We start from the raw sequence: 23,077 nt of genomic DNA, 5'->3' as shown, positions 1-23,077 counted from the left end.
GGATACATGATAGTGGTCTTCCAATATTTGAGGGGCTGCCACAGGGAGGAAGGGGTCAAGCTATTTTCTAAAGTGCCTGTAGGCCAGACAAAGAATAATGGATGGAAACTAAACAAGGAAAGATTTAACCTGGAAATAAGGAGAAACTTTCTGACAGTGAGAACAATCAACCAATGGAACAGCTTGCTCTCAGAAACTGTTGGACTGCCATCACTTGAGACTTTCAAGAAGAGATTGGAGTGCCATTTGTCAGAAATGTTGTAGGCTCTCCCACTTGGGTGGGGGTTGGACTGGATGACCTACAAGGTCCCTTCCAACTCTGATTATCTGTTAAATCTTATCAGCCTTAAGAGTAGTTCACTCAGAAACCACAAATAAGAGGATGAAAAGTCCTTCAGTGTAAGGAACTTGGGAAATGAATTAAATTCTAAGTGAGGGAAATCCAGTTGCAAAGATCCCTGCAATTTTATTCAACCTTCTTTCAATAGACTATGTTAAAGAAACTGTGGAAGTGTATTGCTTTTTGTGACAGTATGGTCAAGGCATGTCAATCAATAAGATCTTTTTGGCTATGAAAATATTGCTGGATATAAAAAGCATGTAAGGAAGCTAATGCTAGGTTTTTATGAACACTTCCAACAGACTAGAATAAAACATCTACTGGCACTACTAATAAAGCCAGCCTAGAGCTAGTAGAATTGGATCCCCTTGTTAAATATTTAACCAACTAAAGGGTGCCATCTGCAAAGGCCCTGAGAACAGATGCCTTATGCCACCAGGCTTGAAATATTGGACATAGACAACTTAGAACTATTCTGCCTATGGTCTGACCTAAGCTTACTACACAAAATTGTCTGCTACAACGTCCTATTTGTCAATGACTACTTCAGCTTCAACCACAATAACACACATTGATACAAACTCAAAGTAAACAGCTCCAAACTTGATTGTAGAAAATATGACTTCAGCAACAGAGTGGTCAATGCCCGGAACTCGCTACATGGCTTTGTTGTTACATCCTCACCCCCCCCCCCCCAACTTTACCTTATACTCTCTACCTGTTCTGACTCACAACACTACCGTGGACCTCACTCCTTTTCTAAGGGGTCTGTAAGGGGGCGTGCATAAGCGCACCAGTGTTCCTACCATCCCTGTCCTACTGTTCCCATTTATTCATATTCATTTTTTATGTATCTACTTATACCTGTTTATACTTATATGTTTATACATTATGTTCATACTTATATTTGTTTTCTCATACATGCTTGACAAACTAAAATAAATAAATAACAATAAATAAACATGAGGTCTGAGAACCCAAAGAATACTTGAAAATGGAATCATTCTGTGAATTTTTTCATATATAGAAAGCCATGGAAATGGCCTGGAAGCGATTACAAAAATGACCTTCAGAACTTCCGGTGATGACATTGCGGTGAAGCAGGGGAAAGGGAATGGTTTCCCATGACCCCGATTTTTTTGCTTTGGGGGACCCTTTGGGGGCAGAAAGCATGGAGAGCCATGAGAAATAGAGGGGAAGCCTGGGGGACAGTGAGGTGAAGGGTGATCACCTGCTGCCACTGAAGGAAACTTCTCCAACCCAAAACGAAAGTGCCTGTTATCAAGATATGGCAGACCCAAGGCTGTGACAAGCCACAGATGTTGAGGAAGAGAAGATAGATTTAACAGATTGTGTCATTGTTTTTGATCAGAAAATCCCAGAAATGCAATGCTGGTGATGTTCCATAAGAGTGAGTCCTAGACATTTGTTAAAAGAAGGAAGCTCCAACTGGGGGAAATCCCCAAAGGAACTAGCAGCGACCTGGTGGAATGAGCTGTGAGTCAGCAGAATAAAGTACACTGAAAGATGGGAAGAAGGGAGGACATAAACTTTGAGAGAAGGAACCCAGGAAGAGATGAGCGGATGTATGGTGAAGGAATCAAAAGGTAGAGGATCAGAGGGAGAAAACCTGGGTTCCAGAGCAATGAAACAAGAAGCAGAGGAAATGGTGGGCATGACATGGAGGTGAAAGAGAAGTGAGTGGGTGGACATCAGACAGAAGAAGTTCGGAGGAGGAAACAGTGATCCAAACTGATGGCAAGAGGAATGGGAGAAGCAGAAGGAATGGAACGTAGCAGAGGGAAAGTGGAGAGAGTTGAGAATTGAAGGAGGAGGAGAGAGGACTATATGACACAGCAAAACTACAATGAAAGACAGTCTTGAGGGTTTGGACAGTGAATGCATTTATTAAATGAAAATTGAGGGAAAATTAAGAAAACTTGAATAATTATATAGATATATATTTAATACAAACACACAAACTTTATTTTAATTGTATATATTTATATTTGATTTATATCTATATATACTATAGTAATATATCTATATCTTTATACCTATCTTTATACCTATTTGTACATGTATATTGATTAATTTGACTATATTGGTTATAGGAATGTAATAGATGAATGTTTGAAGTAATTTATTCTTTAACAAAAGTAAATAATAACCAATATATAGATAAAAGGAGATTATTGATTATGTGTTATCGATTGAAATTTGGGTTAAATCTAATTTAAGGTATTAAGATATTAGTTACTAGATATTAAATAATTATATTTGAAATGAAATATATATTATATATAAGATACTGATTAAAATTTACTAATGAAGTTGGAGTGAGAAGTAAATATTTGTAACTACGTATAAGTATACTGAAAGGGAAAGCTCTGAGTATCTAAATACATAGAGTAATTCAAGAGATTTGGATAATTAACTAAATAGAAGAAAACATTGGAAACAAAGAAAGATGCAGAGTGATTTGAAGTGAAAAGAGATATTTTTCCTAGTCTGGCCAAGGAAGCAACCAAGCTGCCTACCTCACAAAGGCTGAGCTAAAACTGGGGACGCTAAGGAGGAGTAGATGGAGGAGGAAGAGTGTCCTATCAATCAAGCCCAGCCTATCCAATCTAAGCCTAAGCACCTCCCACTGCTGGATGCTCAGAGCAGCTCATTGGAGAAGAGATAAATATAGATCAACCTTAGTACAATACAAAGTGGATGGTGGTGTGGGTGGACATAAATAGAAGTTTTAGAAATATGACAAGTGCCATAACAACAACTTTGAAAACAAGAAAGAAAACAACATACAATTCATCATGGACAGTCTCATCTCCATCAGGCCAAAGATCAATTGAAGGAATGCTGAGCATGGAAAAACAAAGTGTAACATCAAATATACAAACAATACAGGTGATTCAAGAAACTATGATGAGGATGCAGGAAAATATGTCAAAGAATCATGTGGAAATGAAATAGGATTTTAATAAATTGGACACCAAAATAGTACAATACAACAAGCAGAAAAACGAACAAAAAATACAGGCAATGGAAATTGGATCAGAACAAACTGAAAAAAATTGGAATTAGTGGACAAAAAAATGATGGCAATAAATAAGGAATTAGAAGAATCAATTATTCATTTGGAGATGGATCACATAGTATTCTATCTGAGGTTTCAAAATGTTATGGAAAATAAAGGGGAAGACCTAGGTACTATCATGGCAGAACTGATAGCACAAGTACAACAGAGAGACAAACAAGAAATTCTGCATGAAATAGACAAAGTTTATAGAATCCACACCAAATACTCTAGGTGTAACAGAGTGCCACAAGAAGTCCATGTCAGATTTGCCAGGAAAAAAATAAGGGATATAATATATAAAATAATGAGAGATGAACCTCTGATATACAAGAATAAGGAGATACAAACCTGAAACAGATCCCCCAAAAAGTAAGATAACAGAGAAGAGACTATAGATTTCTTGCAATGCAATTGTTGGAAAGAAACATAATGTTTCAGGTGGTTAATTCCAGAGGGGATGCTGGTATTGTGGCAAGAGAGGAGGATTAAGATAGATAACTTGGGTAAGATACAAGAGTTATATGATCAAATCATGGGAGCTGAAGAAGAAAGTAGTAGTAAGGAGGAAGCCAGGAGGACCAGCAACAGGAGGCAAGAGAAATAGAACAGGAAGAAGGAAGTAAAGAAGAAACTGAACAAAGGGAAGAAGAAGGAATAAGATTAAGAACACATGTACAAAGGGACATAAAAACTAAGAGAAGATAGAAACCAATCCACAAGTAGAATAATGGAAGAAGAAATTAGGCTGGTATCGATAAATATTAATGGATTAAATTCACCTACTAAAAGAAAACAAATACTAACAAAATTGGCAAAACAAAAAGTAGACATAGTGTGCTTACAAGAAGTTTATATCAAAGAACAATATAACAAATGTTTAGAACATCCAAAATTAGGAATATTATACACAGCATTAGCAGAACAACAACAGAGAGGAATAGCAGTATACATTAAGGAAGGAATAAAAACAGTGCATATATATGCCAACACAAATGGAAGAGTTTTGATGATTGAGTTAGAGATAGGCCAAAAACCAATGCTATTAGTGGCAATTTATGCCCCAAATAAAAATCAGAATGAATTTTACAGAAAGCTACACAAAAAAATTATAGAAACAGGACAGAGAAATATATGTATAGTAGAGGACTATAATGCGGTGGTGGACATAAAAAAAGATTACATTAGTAATACAAAAAATAAGAAGAAAAGGAAAATATTGCCAACATCCTTCTTTGATATGATACATGAATTAAATTTATCAGATTAGCGGAGGAGACTAAATCTCCAAAAAAGGAATATACATTTTATTCGAATCCACACAAGTCATGGTCTCGACTAGATACGATATGGATGAATGGAGAAATAGGGAATGATGTAGAAACCATAGAAATTATATATGGGCAGACCATAATCCCCTGAAAATAATATGGAAAGGGAGGAAAAAAATAAGAAGATAGACATTGAAGTCCCAAAATCAATCAATCAATCAATCTATCTATCTATCTATCTATCTATCTATCTATCTATATTAAAGATCAAAAAATAAATGGAACTATTCTTTAAGGAAAATACAAATCAAAAAACATCATTGCAGATCTTATGGGATATGGCCAAAGCATACTTAAGATGAATAACAATAGCATATATAGTGAAAAGAAATAAGGAAAAATGGCAACAACAAAATGCATTACAGGAAGAGATTAAAAAAAATAGAAATTAGACTACAAAGAGAACCACAAGATGAGAAAGTGAAGGGGGAAATGGTCTTAGCCAGACATAAATTAAATGGAATAGACCAGGAAGAAAAGATAAGAAATTTGAAAATGGCAAAACAGAACTTTTTTGAATATGCAAATAAACCGGGAAGATGGCTATTTTACAAATTAAAAATAGAAAGGGAGCAAAGGTTAATATAGGAGTTACAAGATGAAAATGGGAAACTACAGTACCAAACGGTAGAAAAGAAAAGAATAGTTCAGAATTACTTTGAGGGATTGTATAAAGAGGAAACAGTGGATAAGGATAATATCAAACAATATTTAAGGGAGAATGGCTTACCGGAAATAGGAGAGGAACAGAGAGAAATGTTAAACAAAGAGATAACAGCTACAGAATTGAAAAAAGCAGTGCAAAGACAGAAAAGCAATAAAGCTCCAGAGCCAGATGGACTTCCTGCAGAATTATATAAGAATTTACATGAATGTTTTGAACCAGTGATGTTGGAATTGTATAATGAAGTATTGGAATAAGCTAAATTATGGACTAATTATGGCTAAATTATGAATCTTGGACTGAAGCATACATTTCCTTGATACCAAAAGAAAGTACTGACCATAAACAAATTAAAAATTACATTCCAATCTCACTGTTAAATGCTGATTATAAAATTTTTACTACAATAATGGCTGAAAGGTGGAAAATAGCATTGAATGAAATAATATATCCTGATCAGAACAGTTTTCTACCTTCCAGACAGATTAAAAACAACACAAGAATGATGTTAAATGTTTTAGAATATTATGAAGCTCATCTGAGGGGGGATCTCACCAGTGTAACTACCGGTTTGGTGATTTTACATTTAGAAAAGGAATTACAACAATTAGATCAAATTTTGACAGGTAAGGAAGAAAAACTTATAACAAGATTGTTTAATTATTTACCAGGAGTGGAGCTGGAGGAAGAGATAGTGAAAGGGCCAATGATAGCTTGGGCAAATAATATAAGTTGAAGTATAGAATTAGATGATGGGGAAAAATTATGGACCAAAAACCACAAGTTAACATTGTCAACAGCTTATAAAGAAAATCAGTATAAAATGTTTAATAGATGGCATTTAGCACCAGTGAGATTGGCAAAAATGTACTCAAATACAAAATTAGAAAGCTGGAAATGCAAACAGAAGGATGGAACATTTTTTCATATGTGGTGGCAATGCCCCAAAGCCAGAAAATATTGGATGAGGATACAAAGGTGGTTGGTAACCCAAAGATGGTTAGTAAAGATGAGGATACAAACATGGACAGTAAGAGACTATCATGTTTACCGATCAGATCATGAAATCCGTAGAGGAGGTGGTGTTGCTATCTTCTATAAAAAGTCCCTACATCTAAAAAACATCCAAGTTACCCAGGAGCTTGCTCTTCCTGAGACCATTGTCTGTGAACTGTCCTTAAATATCACATTTCGATTCTTACTATGTTACGGAGCCCCTGATTATGAGATTGAACATGTAAACAAGTTAAATTCACTACTAACATGGGCAACATCCTGCCACACACTTTTATCTTTCTTGGTGACATCAATCTACCTCACATTAACTGGACCCTAAATGAATGTACAACTGAACCCATACATGCAACCTTCTATAATGCTGTAACAACTCTGGGACTGGAACAACTAGTAACCAACAACACTATACTTAACAACTACCTCGATCTCATCTTCTGCAATAGTTTGAATTCAATTTACAGAATATGAATCAAATAACCCTTTTCCAATAGTGACCACAATATGATTGACTTTTGTCTTAATATACATCCACACAAAAATCATCATAATGACAGGATCCCCAATTATCACTTTAAAAAAGGCAACTATGATCTTATAGACAATGATCTCTCATCTCTTGATTGGCAATTTCTATTCACTGGATGCAATACTGTTGAAGACCATTACAGCATTACCCATAACAATAAGGAAGCTTCAATCCAAAAAGAGATCACTTTGGGGGAAAAACAAGTCTGGTCATGTTGCCAACTTCAAAAGCAGATACAAAAATTAATGCCATCAAATAAAGACTGAATGCACCAATTATCACATTAAACAAGAGGAAAACTTTTTGCACACCAATTCCACCCGCGCTTTGTACAATTTTGTAAGCAACACACTAAAAGACTCAAGGTCCATCCCACCCCTGAAAGGACCTAATGGTAAAGACTGCAACGACGACACTATTAAAGCCAACTTCTTTAACACATTCTTTGGCTCGGTATTTGTAAACAGCAATGGATCATGCCCAATATTTCCTAGTCGAACCACAGACAACTACAATAATCTAATACATATCAATTTTACAGAAGACAATGTTGAAAAAGCACAACACAATCTAAAACCATCTCTATCTATTGTACTGGACAGAATATGTCCCTACTTCTTAGAAAAGCTATCCACTGCCATAGCCGAACCTCTAAGCATAATCTTTGAAAAATCTTTCAGGACCAAGCTCTTTGCTAAAACTATGGTCACTAACCACAGTCACCCCCATCTTCAAAAAGGGAAAGCCCAGCCTAGTTGAAAATTACAGACCAATCTCTTTATGCTGCATCACCTGTAAAGTCATGGAATCAATTATTAACCAATTCATTATCCTCCACTTAGAGACAAACAACCTACTCTCTAACAAACAATTTGGTTTCAGAAAAAAACTATCCTGTAATCTGCAACTCTTACACTGCAAAAACATATGGACTACACAACTTGATCAGGGCAAAGCAATAGATTCAATCTACCTAGACTTCTGTAAAGCCTTTGATTCAGTGCTACATGACAAACTACTCCTAAAAGTAAAATCTTATGGTATCTCTGGACACCTGCATAACTGGATAGAAGCATTCCTGTCAAACAGACAACAAATGGTTAAAATTGGGAGCATCCTATCAAATTCTGTACCTGTCAACAGTGGTGTCCCCCAAGACAGTGTTCTAGGACCAACTCTCTGCATACTCTACATAAATGACCTCTGTGATCATATTAAGAGCAACTGTGTTCTCTTCGCTGATGATGTAAAGCTATCCAACACCACCGACAATACTGCTACCCTTCAAAAAGACCTCAACTATGTATCAGAATGGTCAAATAAATGGCAACTTCAAATCTCAACAAATAAATGCTCTGTCTTAAATACTGGCAAAAAACAAATCAGAAAATAAAATACAAGCTGAATAGTCAAGACCGTGTTGATGATCCAAACTCTGTCAAGGATTTTGGAGTACTCATCTCTAATGATCTAAGTGCTAGAGCCCACTGTAACTACATAGCCAAAAAGGAATTGAGAGTGGTTAACTTAATCCTGCAATTTTTATCTGGTAATATCACACCACTAACTAAAGCATACAAAACATTTGCTAGACCAATACTTGAATACAGCTCATCAGTCTGGAACCCACATTATGTATCTGATTTTAACACAGTTGAGAAAGTCCAGAAATATTTCACAAGTGTTCTCCACTCCTCTACTCGTTGCACAATACCTTATGTCACCAGACTTGAAAATCTAGATGTAGACAACCTAGAACTACACCACCTTCTGTCTGATCTAAGTATAGTACATAAAATTATATATTGCAATGTCCTACCTGTCAATGAATACTTCAGCTTCAACCAAAACAATAGAAGAGCACATAATAGATACAAGATGAGTTAATTTTGAAAGCACTCTTGAAATTGCCACTTAATGAAAAAGGTTAGACTAAAAATAAACAGAACTGACTTCTCCTGAAATATAAATGATTCTGTCTGGAAGCAGAATCAGAGGAAAGAATTCCTGAAACAAGGCAAATTTTGCATGGTAGGTTAGGAATGAAATTCTCTAATTTAAGGAATCACTATTTCCAGATCATCTAAAAAGAAGAACTCTAAATATAATTCTGTAAGTAGGGAAAACTCTTCATTAGGGAGCTTTTCAATATCAAACCTCAAAATAAGTGTACTTAAAATGTTTGGAAATTCTTTCCAAAAGAAGCATCAGAAAAACAATAGATATATCAAGTTGGTAAAGCTTAATATTCTGAAATCCACAAAGAACTTGGATTTCTCAAAGAAAATGAAACAATCACTCAGCTGACCAACTTGTCTAGTTTGAAAAACCAAGTTCAAATTGTTCCTAAAATCTCAATTTTAAATTGCGCCATATAGAATATACAGGTGGCAGATCAAGTCTTTCCCGTCCAAACCATGGAATAGAAAATGTTTCTGTTTGGCTTTTGATTCATTAATGATCGTTCTAAAATCTTCCCAAATATAAAAAATGGCAAAGGACAAAAATGGTAAAGTTACATTAGTGTTTCTAGTTATTTGATGGAATTTCAGGACAAATACATTGAACCTGATTATCATAGCCAACACAAGTAACAAAATTATAACAACAATAATTTATTAAAGTTAGATACCATCTGGCTCCCCTCACCTTTTCATTCAGTGTTTAAGTTTGAAGCTGCCAGCTCTAGAAAAGACTTATGTAAATTCTAAAAAAAAAAAGCCTTGATGATCTTTCAAGAAATCTCATTCAAAAAGTTTTCAGCCAGGCCCTGAAATTCTATGAAAATAAAAATTACATAAGCTATGCTTGTAGAGATTAACTATCACTTACACAGCTGTAAACAAGACTGTAATATATGCTGGAGATAGTTTTTCCAAACAACTACAATGGATGTGGGTTAAAAAAAAAATCAAGCACCAAACTGCATCTCTTGTGTTGAAACAACAACAATGGCGGGAAAATTTCTCCACCATCTTTGCTCTTCTTGCTTTCTCTTATTCCTGAGGAGAATGGATTGCCTTCTCTAAATACATTCTTTCTTGGAAGGTGTTTTTAATCTTCCAGCAGATGGATTGTTTGCTGGAAGACAAAAATATTCCCAAACTATGGAATACTTTAATTGAATTTCAAGGTCTGAGGAGATGCCTGAGGGATTCCCCAAAAGAATCAGCCATTGGCAGCCATTTAGGGTTATAAAATGCCCAGCAAATAAGGACATGTCCTCCTTTTTTTTCTCATGTCCTCCATCCAGCAGGCATAGCCTTAAAATCATATATTGTCTGGCTTTTGGATTGTCTTCAAATGTACAGTCCAGAAGTCTATAGACCACATAACATGGCATATGTTTCTAAGGTGAAATTTAAAAAGTACATTATCAATGATTCTATATTATCACTAGCATGTGCTCTTGAAAATAAACATTTTTGAAACATTTTATTCTGTGTTTTAATGTTTTAATTATTTTTAATTTCTTTTATAATTGGTAAACTATCCAAAGTAACTTTGTAGGGAACATGGGTGGCCTAAAAATTTAATAAATAAATCCATAAAATAAAAACAGTTGTTAAAAAAGTATTGCAGCTGAAAATCCAGTTTTCTGATATGGGAAAACAAATAATTTCATATTAGTATTCAACTAGGAGGAACAATTTATGTTATATGTTTGTTTTTGGTTTTTCTTTTTATGCACATTTTTTCTGTGTAATCTTGTCTAGTTTTATCTAGTTTTGTTTTGCTTTTGTAATTTTTTTCTTTCGCATCTGTATTTTAGACTGCTTTGAATAAAAACAAGAATTTATATCAAAAAGAACAGAGAGAGAGAGAGAGAGAGAGAGAGAGAGAAATAAGGTGCATCTTTTATATGTACCATAACCTGAATTTAAAAGAGGTGGGGCTTCAATGGCATGGCTATTGCTGCCATCTTGAAGTTTGTCACCTCCTCCATGCAGGCACCCCTGAAGTGAATCATCACATTGAACAGAAACCTTCAATTTGGTCATTATTCTGCATTCAGAGAATGTTGGGAGTTGGAGTCGAGCTGCATTATTTATTCTGCTTATTAATTCTCCAATGCTGAGGGACAATATTGAGAGAAAGGAAAATCAGTACATTTGGTACCACCTTCAATGATGGGTAGCTGCTTTTTGAAGCCTTAAGCACTCAGTATTTTTAACTGTCAGTTACAATTTGAGGATTCCTATATGCCAAATTGGACAAGAGAATATAGTAGTCCCCACACTGGTGACTCCAAGAAAAAAGAGAAGAAAAGTGATGGTGGATTTGCCTTATGTGCCTCCCTTATTTCAGCCTTCCATAATTAACATTAACCCTGGGCTATTTAGAGGGAGGACTTTTGCATTAAGCATTCCTGCCTGTCTCCAGTAGTTCAAGCCCCAAGATGACTGCTCTGCTGTGCTAGACTGAACTTAGACACCTTGGCTGAATGCACACTAAAGCTCCTGGACTGCCCTTATCTGGAAGATATCCTGAATTAGGGTGGTTGCAAACCTTGTAGCAGCACTTAACAACAGCTGAACTTTAATATTTTGAATTTTCATTTGTTTTTATCTTGTTTTAGGAGTAGTTTATTGATTAGTTCAATAACTAACTAACAAAGTTAAATATCTTTGTAAAGGCAATCTCTTTTTTAAAGAAAGTTGGGTGCCAAGTTTGAGTTCTGACTAGAGCACAATTTGCAAAGTTAGCAGTATGAGAACCCATAAAATCTTTCAGCTCAAGTTCTAACGGTAGATTACAAGTATGCACTGACTTTGTTATTTAGAGGGAGAGTGGATAAGCATAGTTGGAGGGAAAGAGAAATAGAGAGATTCAAATATTCTCTGAGTACTTGCCTGTTCCAGTCACTGGAAGTGAACTCTCAGCTACCGCCAGAAATAATATTAAAATACTAACTATCCAGAGAAATTAGAAATTCTTACTCTTCCTGAGGATAACATAGTAAAACAAAAGTTCTTCCTATGAGACAGAAATCTTTTGAGAAATTGTAAGGTGAGTTTGAGCCCAACATTAAATTTTATGTTTCCTAGGTCTGTTCTTATTGAGAATTCTCAATTTAATATTAGTTAGTCCACAGCTCTTACCATGATTTTGACAAAGTCCATCAGCAACAAGTTCAGGTTCAGTTTTTGAGCAGATCTTGGCAAACACTGGGAGTTGCTTCTTTTGACCTGATCCTTGACTCTCTGTTATTGCCATAATTGCGGGTGGCCTTGTGATGCTGTCTTTGTGGGGCACAGATCCAAAAATATTGTTTTGCAATAGATCCTTGATGAGCTTGGTTTCTTCGGTCACCAACTTACTGTCCAGAGTTTTGGTAGTCTCAACACGTTTGAGTGGGAGCTGAGCCAAAAGCTTGGCAATCTGAGTATTGGAAGCCATTGTATTGTTTCCACTTTCTGTACTTTTGTTATTCTTGTGGATTAATTTTGCAGGGAGTAAAATGCCTGTGACAGTAGACTTGGTGGACAACTGGACATCGCAAATAGACTTCAACTTCATATCTCTTTTGTTTCCAGTGAGTGCTCTGTAGACGTTTTCCATTGTATCCTTCTCATCTGAAGCCTGGTCCCCATCAGAAAGCATGAGTAGCTGCTTGCTATTTGGGGCCTTAACTGAAGTAACAGGGGCCACTTTCTCATCTTCAGATCTTTGCATTTCTATCTCTGTTGCATTCTCTTGGGTAAGGCTCAAATATTCTTGCTCAACCAACTGAGATATTTCATCTTTGCAAATGCTGGTCTCCAAAGATCTATGCGAAAGAGAAAGAACACATTTATATAGAATTGATTTATTAAGGACTTCCTCCTCATCTTTCCACTGTGTGAACTCAGTTGCTAATTCAATTTAAACAATGTAACATACCAATAAATAAATAAATGACATGTTACAAATAAATTAGTTAAGGGAATGGCTGGAGCTCAATAGCAGAGTACATGGTTTTCATGCAAAAATGATCAGATCTTAGCCTAGGGAATTTCCAGATGCAGCTGAGGATAGTATCTTCTAAGAAATGAGTGATTGCTAACCCTAGAAGACCATGTTGGGTGGACAAATAGTCAGATTTGTATAAAGCAGCTTCCCACAATTTTTTTAAAAATAAAAAAATAGAAATAAAACAAAAAACTCACTAGCAGAACAACAAAGCAAATCTTTTGGAGAATTGATTTTGCTGAGCAATAGTATTACAGTAGAATTCTGTACAGAAGTCCGAAAACAAAATTATTGTTTGACATATAGCTAAAAAGTTAGTATCACCTTTTACTGGATTGAAGTCTCCAATGAAGGATCTTTTCACACAGCACATTTAAGTTGGTTTTGAATTAACACATTTTCAGGGTTTGCCCAGTCTATTGTGTTGCAAAATAAAACACATTTATGTATTTATCAGATTTTGAACCACTCTTCTCCCTCAGTTCATGCTGAACATGCTTAGCTTATCACCAAAAAACCTGTTAGCCAGATTTGTAAATAACTGGGTTGAGTACAATATGTAAATGGTGAGATTTGTAACTGATCTTCTTAAGAGTGTTCTCTTAAGAGAACCCCAGTCAAATTGTCAGCTGGCTAAATTATTAAAATAATTCAGTCACAGTGGTAGGAAATTGTATCTGTGTGGACAATGGAATTATCTTTCTGTTTCCTTGAGCTGTGGATCATAAGTTCCTGTTATATATTCAATACAGTTTCCTCTGAATAAAATCACCTTTAATTTGATTTCATGGACACATCCATACAATTTTCTGAGATCACAAGAAATACTATTGATTTTCATCTTCCCAATCTTTTTTTGGAAACCTGGGATTGTTTGTCTTCCATATTGTCTACATTCCTGGAACATTCTGGAGTCTCCCATCTAAGTACTTACCAGAATAATCCTCCTTAGCATTCTCCAACAACTATAGTTGCCTAGGTACTGCCTCCCAGCTGTGCATTTCCCCCTCTTAATTCATGTTTAAAAAATTATAGTTTTATTGAAATCTTAAGAGTGGCTGGGAGCTACCAAAAATTTGCATGGGTAAAAGAGGCTTCTTGTTGCAAAGATTAAATTTCAGCTGATTAGAAATCAAATTAAATGATGTGGACTGGAGACAGGACTAAATGCTTTATTTTGCATATTCATTCTGTGTTTGCTGATAACTTCTGAATGGGTACTTAATGTCTCATAAAAAAAAACATTTGAGAGAATATCCTGGGGTCAAAAAATGAATATGAAGAAATTAAAAGAATTTACCAAAGGAAGGAATTCCATAACTAGAAGGAAAGCAGAACATAAATGACCTTACTGAATCCTCAAATGTTATAAATCGATTTTTTTTTTCAAAATTTACATTGGGTAAAGAGAAATTCTCCAATAATTGTCCAAGGACAGCACCTCAGCAGTGACAGTAGTACAGTTACTCAAACACTTTCACTTCCATCTTCACTCTGCTTTTGAGATTTGATACAAATGTGAGGACCCAGAGAGGCTGCAGATAACTGGACAAGATATTGTTTCATGAAAGATAAGACATTCATAATCCTACTTTGCAACCAATTAAGCGAGAAGCTTATCAGTTTCTCTGAAATTGTCTTTGAAATGAGAAAACTAGTTTCTCTTTCATTAAAATGTAATAAGGATTAGTAAAAAAAAAAAGAGGGGGGGGATGTTTCTGACTACTACTTTGCATATGACCAGAGGAATAAGAGAAATACTTGTCGAATTACATTGAAATAAATCATGTGGAAAGAAGTGGAATATCTGTTGAAACATAGTTCCTAGTCATCATCATCAGTACTTCCACATCAATTGGGGTTTGTAATTATTCCTTGTAGTGGCTAACATAGACAGAGGGAGAAAAATGGGAGCACCTAGAAATTATTCCAGGGCTGCAGGCTAGACTGAGAAGTTGAAAAACCATCCTGGAAGTAGGTAGTGGTCAACTATTGCTGTTAAGAATGTTACTTGGATATGTCCATAAAGCTACCAGGGGTCAAACTCAATTTCAAGGTATCTTTACTGTATCTTAACTTCTAAATTACTTGAAACGATTCAAGCATTCTTTGTAGACACCAAAAATCAGAGTCCACCCCTAGCATCTAAACTTCACGAATTAAAGCAGTGGTTCCTAACCTTTTTTTCACCCTGCACCCCTAAAGCAATTTCACTCGAACCTCACATCCACTGAAATTTAGACTTTAGGAACTACTGAACGCGTTAAATATAGGGTAGGATTGAATCTTTTCAGCTATGTATGTGATGGCCACTAAATAACGATACTTAACTCTAAAACAAAGTTAACAAAGTTAAAACAAAGTTAATCCATTGCATAATAAATAAAAATGCCAACATATAGCCAATATCCTATTATTTACCTGGACTTTTCTCGCACCCCCTGGAATATCGTCTCGCACACCCAGGGGGTGCGAGCACCCCAGGTTGGGAACCCTTGAATTAAAGGATAAACAACCATAATTTATCTTCATTTGCTACCCTGATTGCTAACTCTAGAAGTTGAAATGATACCTTCTGGACAAATTTTCTGCAGGAGTTAAGTGGTGAAGGATTTTCAATTTTTTATTCATTTCTCTGAATTTACTTTATTGTAAATTACAATTATTACTTGGGAATATATCAAACAAAGGCAATACAGCTCAGATTACACCTAGAAAGAGGAGACGTTGGAGAATAAAACCAAGTGAATTGCTTTAGCAAATGAACTGAGCAAAACATAACAGAAAAGGGCTAACCAAGTGTTCATGGTCAATAATTAATCTTTTAATTGTAAGCATTTTGAGAAACCCAGAAGTCTCAGTAAGGATTTATAGAATGCTACCATCTGGCAACACAAACAAGTACTTGCCCCAAAATGCCAATCCAGCTTGATCACACACTGTCAATTGCCATTACCCAGCAGAATTTTTGTTAAATTTTTACTTATTTTATGATAAGCTCTGAAGAAAGAACAGCTGGTATTACAGCACCCATTGCATATATATATACAATGCCAGATTTCTTAGTAAACTGTATATTACTTCATTATCTCTAATTATGGCTCTACTATATCATTAAAGCAGCCTTTATTGGTTTGTAAATTGAACAGATTTTCTGTTCATTTTCATTCAAATCACAAATGGAGACAAGCAAATTGTTATTATTTTTCCATATCTTATAAAACATACACATTGGAATACATGCCTGATCATCAAAAGGAAAGGTTCTGCTTCACCCCTAAATTACCACAGTTCTTAACTAATCTAGACATTTCTTTTACCTCTAGATCTGAGAATTAGAACTAGATGAATTGCTGACATGGTGCTTAACTTCAGATGCCTAGGTTGGCTATTGCCCTACCTCTTGTAGAGAGGCCTATAAAGAAATCATGCATAGGTGAAAAACTTATATCTCTCTTCCTCTCATACAAAGACCCAAAGTTCATTTTGTCTTGATTATTATATGTCAACCTAACTAACCTTCTCCTCTTTTACAGGTCACTGTTTTATGAAAGGTATATATATATTATTTCTTCACTTCCACTAAAATACTGAGATGATGTCAAGACAACATAGTAGTGACTTTTTCATGGGGAGAGAGCAACACAGGTGAGTGACTCCATATTCCTTTCAATGTCTGGCTGTTTGTTTTTATTAGGAGCAATGACATTATATTCTGTTCTTCCTTCATGGAGTTCAAGGTGAACATCCCTTGCTTTATCATTATAACCGTCTTGTGAATTTCTCCCAATAAGTAAGTTCTTCATCTCAAACTGTTTTTTTCCAACTTTGGAAGTGAAACAGTTGAAAACTATAAAACTTTTTTTTACTTTTTGCATGGCAGAATTTTCTTCTTGTAATATTCTCCCTGTGGTGATTGATCCTGATTGATCCTGAGCCTTTTATATTTATAATTATTTTGCAGACCAAACCATTTGAATTAACAGAAGGGACAGGTAGATTGTCCTGGCTGGGGAAGACAATTACTTTGATTCTCTCTGTGGGGCCTAAAGTCATGGTGGAAAAGATATGATGACATTACATGAATGGGCTATTTTATATATAGTTTAGGATAATTGGAAGCGTATTTTTTAAAAAGCCTGTCAAATAGTTTGCCTGGTGTTCAGCTTTCCTGCCCCAAATTGGCAAGAAATAATATGTCTATTTTTAGCATTTGTTAACAGATTTTGACAGTACAATTTCCATCAACTACAAAAATAAAGAGGTTTGGGGCAAGTTTAGCCTGGAGGTTGCCCAACCATGCTCTACAGTAGAATCAGAGATGAGTTGAAAAGGTCAGCCAGCAGGTGATAAGAGTTCTAGCTCTGCTTTATATAATAGAAAGTGCAAGCAAATAGTATTTTGTGTTAAATGGACAAATAGTTCAACTTTGTGTAATGGGAGTATGTCTCTTCCTAAAGCTTTTAATAGTTTAAAATTATCCTGATTTTGTGTTTTAAACTATTTGACCATATTGTAATTGGCTCTGGAAACTATTGTTTTGAACTCAGAAATATAGCTATGATTAAGGTTCTGCAAAGAGGTGCTTTGCAAAGCAAGTTAGCATGAGTGAAGATCATCTCCTTGAATATAAAAGCAGTTGAGACTTTGGAATCAATCTTTGGGAGAGAAGTTGCTGAAGTTAATATCAGTTTCTAGCTGGCTTTATGAGACATGATTACTGAAGAAACATCCAAGTGGGGCTCAAATTCAGGTTTTCTCCTTCTCTTTGGTCTAAACGAAAGTTTCTTTGATGCAATAAGGTCACTGCTAAAGGGGGGGGGGTGTCCCTTTGGAAACTTTTTTGGGTCAACTTGAATGTTCTTCTTGACTGAGCATTGCAAGTTCAAACTCTATGAAATGCAGAACTGTTTTTTGCTGATTGTTATTATTAATATTCTTAATTAAGATGAAATTCATCTCTTAAATAGATGGAATTCTGATTGTTATAATTCAGCTGTTCTTTGTTTTACTGAAACATGGCTTAATCCACAAGCTCATGGGGACAACACCATATACATCCCAGGATTTCAGACATTTAGATCAGACAGAATTGAAGAGACATCAGGTAAAAAAAAGGGTGGAGGATTATGTGTATATATCAACAACAGCTGGTCTCAGGATATAACTATAAGTACTGTGATGAAAACTTAGAGTCTTTACATATCAACTACAAGCCATTTTACTCTCCACGTGAGTTCTCCTCATTTCTCCTAATAGCTGTGTATGTTCTTCCACAAGCCTGTGTAAACAAGGCATTTACGAACTTTTGCTGATCAAATTATGGAGGCTGAAGCCAAACACCCAGGTTCCCTTCCCATCATTTTAGGAGATTTCAATCAAGCAAATTTAAGGAAAGAGCTCCCAAAATATTTCCAGCATGTAAATTGTCCCACCAGAGGCAAATATACTTTAGACCACTGCTGCACAACAGTAAAAGGTGCTTATAGGTCTTTACCATGACCAGCTGTGGGACACTCTGACCACTGCATAATTCACCTTGTATCTGCCTACAGACAAAGACTTAAAACCATGAAACCAACAATTAAATCAGTGAAGACTTGGTCAGATGAGGCAAAGCTGAAACTCCAGGCCTGCCTTGATTGCACTGATTGGAATGTTTTTGAAGATGCCTCTGCAGACCTAGATGAGCTCACAGATACTGTAACATCATATGTCAGCTTCTGTGAAGACTTAATGTGTATCAACAAGGAACCTGCAAATACATAGTAACAATAAATCTTGGTTCATTGCTAAACTTAAGCAGATATGTCGTTCCAAAGAGGAAGCCTACAGAAAAGGTGACAGAATGCTATACAGCCAGGCAAGAAATATATTAACAAGAGAGATCAGAGCAGCAAAAAGAAGCTACTCTGAAAAGTTAAGGAATCAGTTCTCAACAAATGAACCAGCAAACATGTGGAAAACTCTTAAAAACATCACTGGCTTCAGCAAACCTCCTTCCCAGACAGAAGGAATTCAACAACTAGCAGATGACTTGAATGTGTTTTACTGCAGGTTTGAAAGGAAACTACAGCCACCTATCTCCACAACCCACATCTCAAACACACCAACAACAGCCAAGCCTCCTACAACCAGCCACAATCCATGGGTTCACAACCTCTGGTGATCACAGAAAAAAAAGTGCATGGTCACAGACAAAAGCCAGGAAAAGCATCAGGGCCAGACAAGATAACTCCTTCTTGCTTAAAAGTCTCTTGCTGACCAATTGGCCCCCATCTTCACCTGAATCTTCAATAGATTACTAGAGATGTACTATGTTCCTTCCTGCTTCAAACACTCTACTATCATCCCAATGCCAAAGAAGCCCTCCATCAAGGAACTGAATGACTACAGACCAGTTGCTCTAATATCTGTAGTTATGAAAATCTTTGAAAGGCTTGTGCTGTCCCACCTGAAAACAATCACGGATCCGCTGTTAGATCCCATGTAGTTTGCATACCGAGCAAATAGATCAACAGATGATTCTGTTAACATGACTATAAAGTATATAAGTTCGTGGTGAGGACCCATTTCCATTTTGATCAACTCTGTCACTTGGGTTGCTGGGGTCCCCCAATTAATGTCCCATCTACTTGCTCAAATCTGATTGGGTGTTTTAGTGGATTAGTCTTTATGCCCAACTGTTCAACAATAGGAAGCCCAATAAGGCATCTAGAGCATCCAGTATCAATGACAGCTTCTAACTCCCTTGCCTCCCCTGTGTTAGGAACCACTAATTTGACTTTGACAGTGAACGGTATGATGGGGGCAATCACCATTGGGTCATCTTCATCGGTTGGGTTCTCAGGGAGGCAGTGTTGGTCTAGAAGGTTGTTGTTTCCTTCTGTGCAGAGAGGACCTTCCAGGATGTGTCTAGCAAACCGGCTAGTGTCAGGAGGTTTTCCTTGATTTTTCCCACCTCCGACAGCTGTGTTAGACCTTGATTGTGGTGCTTGTGGAACAGGTGCAAGAGCCAGACAGGCAGCTGCTCTATGGCCATCCTGGCCACAACGGCAACATCTTATCATCCTGTTGGGTCAGATAGGAGTAGCTCCAGCAGGTTTGGTCAGCGGTCGTTTGGTCACAGTCCTCTTAGACGGGCCTTCAGGAAGGTTTTTTTTTTTAATGTGGATTGATGTCACAGTCTACTTTGAGGGCAGTGGCATACCATGTTTTCGGAGTCTCTGATATCCCTCTAATGTTACAAGCCTTCTTTACTTCTCGGTCAATGGCATTCTTAAAATAGTGTAAGATCATTCTTTCAGGCCAGTCCATGAGATGGCTTGCGACCCTTCTAAAGTCCCAAATAAAGTCTGATAAGGGTCGCTTGCCCTGTTTCATTTCCATTAACTTCTCTTCATTTTCTGCCACCCTATCTGGATTTTCAAATCTGAGTCTCAATAATCAAATAAATCCGTTGACATCTTGTAATTTTGGGGCTTGTTCGTTGTGTAGTTGGGCCACCCACTCATTCATCCCATTTGTTATCGCAGTAACCAAATCGGACTCTGTGGTGTATTGGTCTCCAAATTGGTCTATGTGGGACCAGATTCGGGTGAGGAAGCAATTAAAATGCTCATGGCAGCCGTTGAAAATGGCCTTGAATTGCATCTGGTCTGGTCTGGGTCATGGTTAGGGAGGTGGTACTGGCCTGTTACCTGCAGGTTGAGCTGGAATAAAAGGAGCCTGATGGGGTGCATATCTAGATTGGGGGTGGTCCTCTGAGGCCTGGCTGGGTTGCGCCTCTCTGGGAGTGGGGCCCCTGCAGGGTTGCATCAAGTAGGGTTTGAATGGGTGGTTGCCATGAAGAAGGTGGGCATTGCCTTGTTCTCTGCCTGGTTGGAGGGGGAGTGACTGCTGTCTGCTGTCTGTGCAGATCCCTTTGTGGAGCAGGGATTTCTGATTCCCTTTTGGACCAGGGTTCTGTTGGCGCTGGCATCCATTGGCACTGAATCCACCTCTGGCCTGGATAAAATCCCCACCCTGGAGGGATACTTTCTGCAGGAGGTAAACTTCTTTCTGGGTATTGGGGAGTTTGAGGTTGCAACCTACCTCTTGTAGTCAGCACCTCTTGTCGCCTTGGGCTATCATGCTGAGCCTCTCCAACTGGCATCTGGGTAGATTTCTCTCTCCTTATAACACTTGGGAAAGAGAAGATGGGTTGTACCAGGCTCCAATTTGTCCAGATAGGTTGTGGCTTTGAGACAAAACTTCCCGCTTTCAATTGTTGGAGTTGTGGTAATTCTGCTAATGATGGGCTCCCAGAATAAATCTGGGGGTTGTCATCTTGAGATGGTTCCGATTCAATTTTAGCCTCCTCCCTCCAGTCTGCCTCCTTTGCTGTATACAGAAGGCTCGAGAAGGATTTTTCCTCAGGCCATCTGGTAAATATCATTTGACAAATCCCACTGAGTTTGAGTGTCTTGGCCTGGCTTCTAATTCCTGTCTCTCCTCTGCAATTCTAAAGGAATCCATCCTCTCCTCCAAACGGCAGGCTGAGGGATTCAATTAATTCTTCTGAGCTCCCCCCTGCCCCCCCAAGCTCCTTCCATCTCACCTTCAATTCTGGCTGATTCTTGGGCTTTTTCCATCTCTGGAGAAAAAGTCCTGGGGTTTCAGAAGCCCCTTTTAGTAGAAAAGGAGTTCCGGAATAATGTGAGGGTTCCATGAATTATCCATTCCAAATCAACGACTCCGAGACAGGCATAATCCAAAAGTGATTTATGAGAACAGGAACATGGCACAGGTCTGGAATTCCATAACTTACATTCTCCTCCCAGACTTCCCACAAGACTCAGCCAACCTCCACCCCTTTCTCCCCATCATAAATCACATGAACCAATCAACCTTGTGCTATAATTCTTGTTATGCCATAAAGAATGACCTTGACATTTTCACCCTCTACTTTGTCTACTGAAAAAAAATAGTTTGCTTCCATTCTCCACCGCTGTGTGGCAGCTTTTAATAAGGATTCCAAAGCTGACAAGTACTTCAATTCCAACTACAACTGGCCTTAAATGCAAACTACTCAGTGCAAGAAGCCTTGCAAATAAAATACCTGAATTTGTCCTCTTACTAAATACGACTAAATTTGACATCATATGTGTCTGTGAAACATGGCTCAATGCATCACTCCCTGATTCCGTTACCACAGCAAGAGACTATCATGCTTACAGATCAGATCATGAAATCTGTAGAGGAGGTGGTGTTGCTATCTTCTATAAAAAGTCCCAACATCTAAAAAACATCCAAATTACCCAGGAGCTTGCTCTTCCGGAGACCATCATCTGTGAACTGTCCTTAAATATCACATTTCGATTCTTACTATGTTACAGAGCACCTGATCATGACATCAAACATGAAAACAAGTTAAATTCACTACTAACATGGGTAACATCCTGCCCACATGCTTTTATCTTTCTTGGTGACTTCAATCTATCTTGTATTAACTGGACCCTAAACGAATGTATAACTGAATCCATACATGCAACCTCCTACAATGCTGTAACAAATCTGGGACTGGAACAACTAGTAACCAACAACACTAGACTTAAAAACTGCTTCAATCTCATCTTCTGCAAGAGTTTGAATTCAATTTATGGAATACAAATTAATGAACCCTTTTCCAACAGTGACCACAGCATGATTGACTTTTGTCTCAACATACATCCTCACAAAAATCACCATAACAACAGGATCCCCGATTATAACTTCAAAAAAGGTAACTATGATCTTATAGACAGTCATCTCTCATCTCTTGATTTGCAAATTCTGTTCACTGGATGCAATACCGTTGAAGACAATTACAACATATTTTTACTTCAAGTCAAAAGAGTCATCAAACTGTATGTACCAATAACAACTCTCAAAACCAGGAAAAAAAAATTACCCATAACAATAAGGAAGTTCCAATCCAAAAAGAGATCACTTTGGTGGAAAAACAAATCTGGTCACGTTGTCAACTTTAAAAGCCGATACAAAAATTTATGCCACCAGATAAAGACTGAATGCACCAATTATCACATTAAACAAGAGGAAAACCTTCTATGTACCAATTCCACCTGTGCTTTCTACAATTTTGTAAACAACAAACTAAAAGACTCAAGGTCCATCCCACCCCTGA

General features: G+C 37.0%; 1 protein-coding gene across 1 annotated transcript in view; it reads right to left on the bottom strand.

The window, feature by feature from the left end:
* Positions 1–23,077, bottom strand: part of C10H1orf94 (chromosome 10 C1orf94 homolog) — a 50,252-nt gene that overhangs the window by 16,763 nt on the left and 10,412 nt on the right. The window contains exon 2 of the mRNA XM_026702690.1: positions 12,063–12,730. Coding sequence (XP_026558475.1) covers positions 12,063–12,730 — 668 coding nt within the window. The remainder of the gene's footprint in view (positions 1–12,062; positions 12,731–23,077) is intronic.

Source organism: Pseudonaja textilis, chromosome 10 (genome assembly GCF_049901715.1).
Source record: "Pseudonaja textilis isolate UNSWEBS1 chromosome 10, rPseTex1.2, whole genome shotgun sequence".
Classification (NCBI taxonomy): domain Eukaryota; kingdom Metazoa; phylum Chordata; class Lepidosauria; order Squamata; family Elapidae; genus Pseudonaja; species Pseudonaja textilis.
This window is presented reverse-complemented; position numbering and strand designations above follow the sequence as displayed.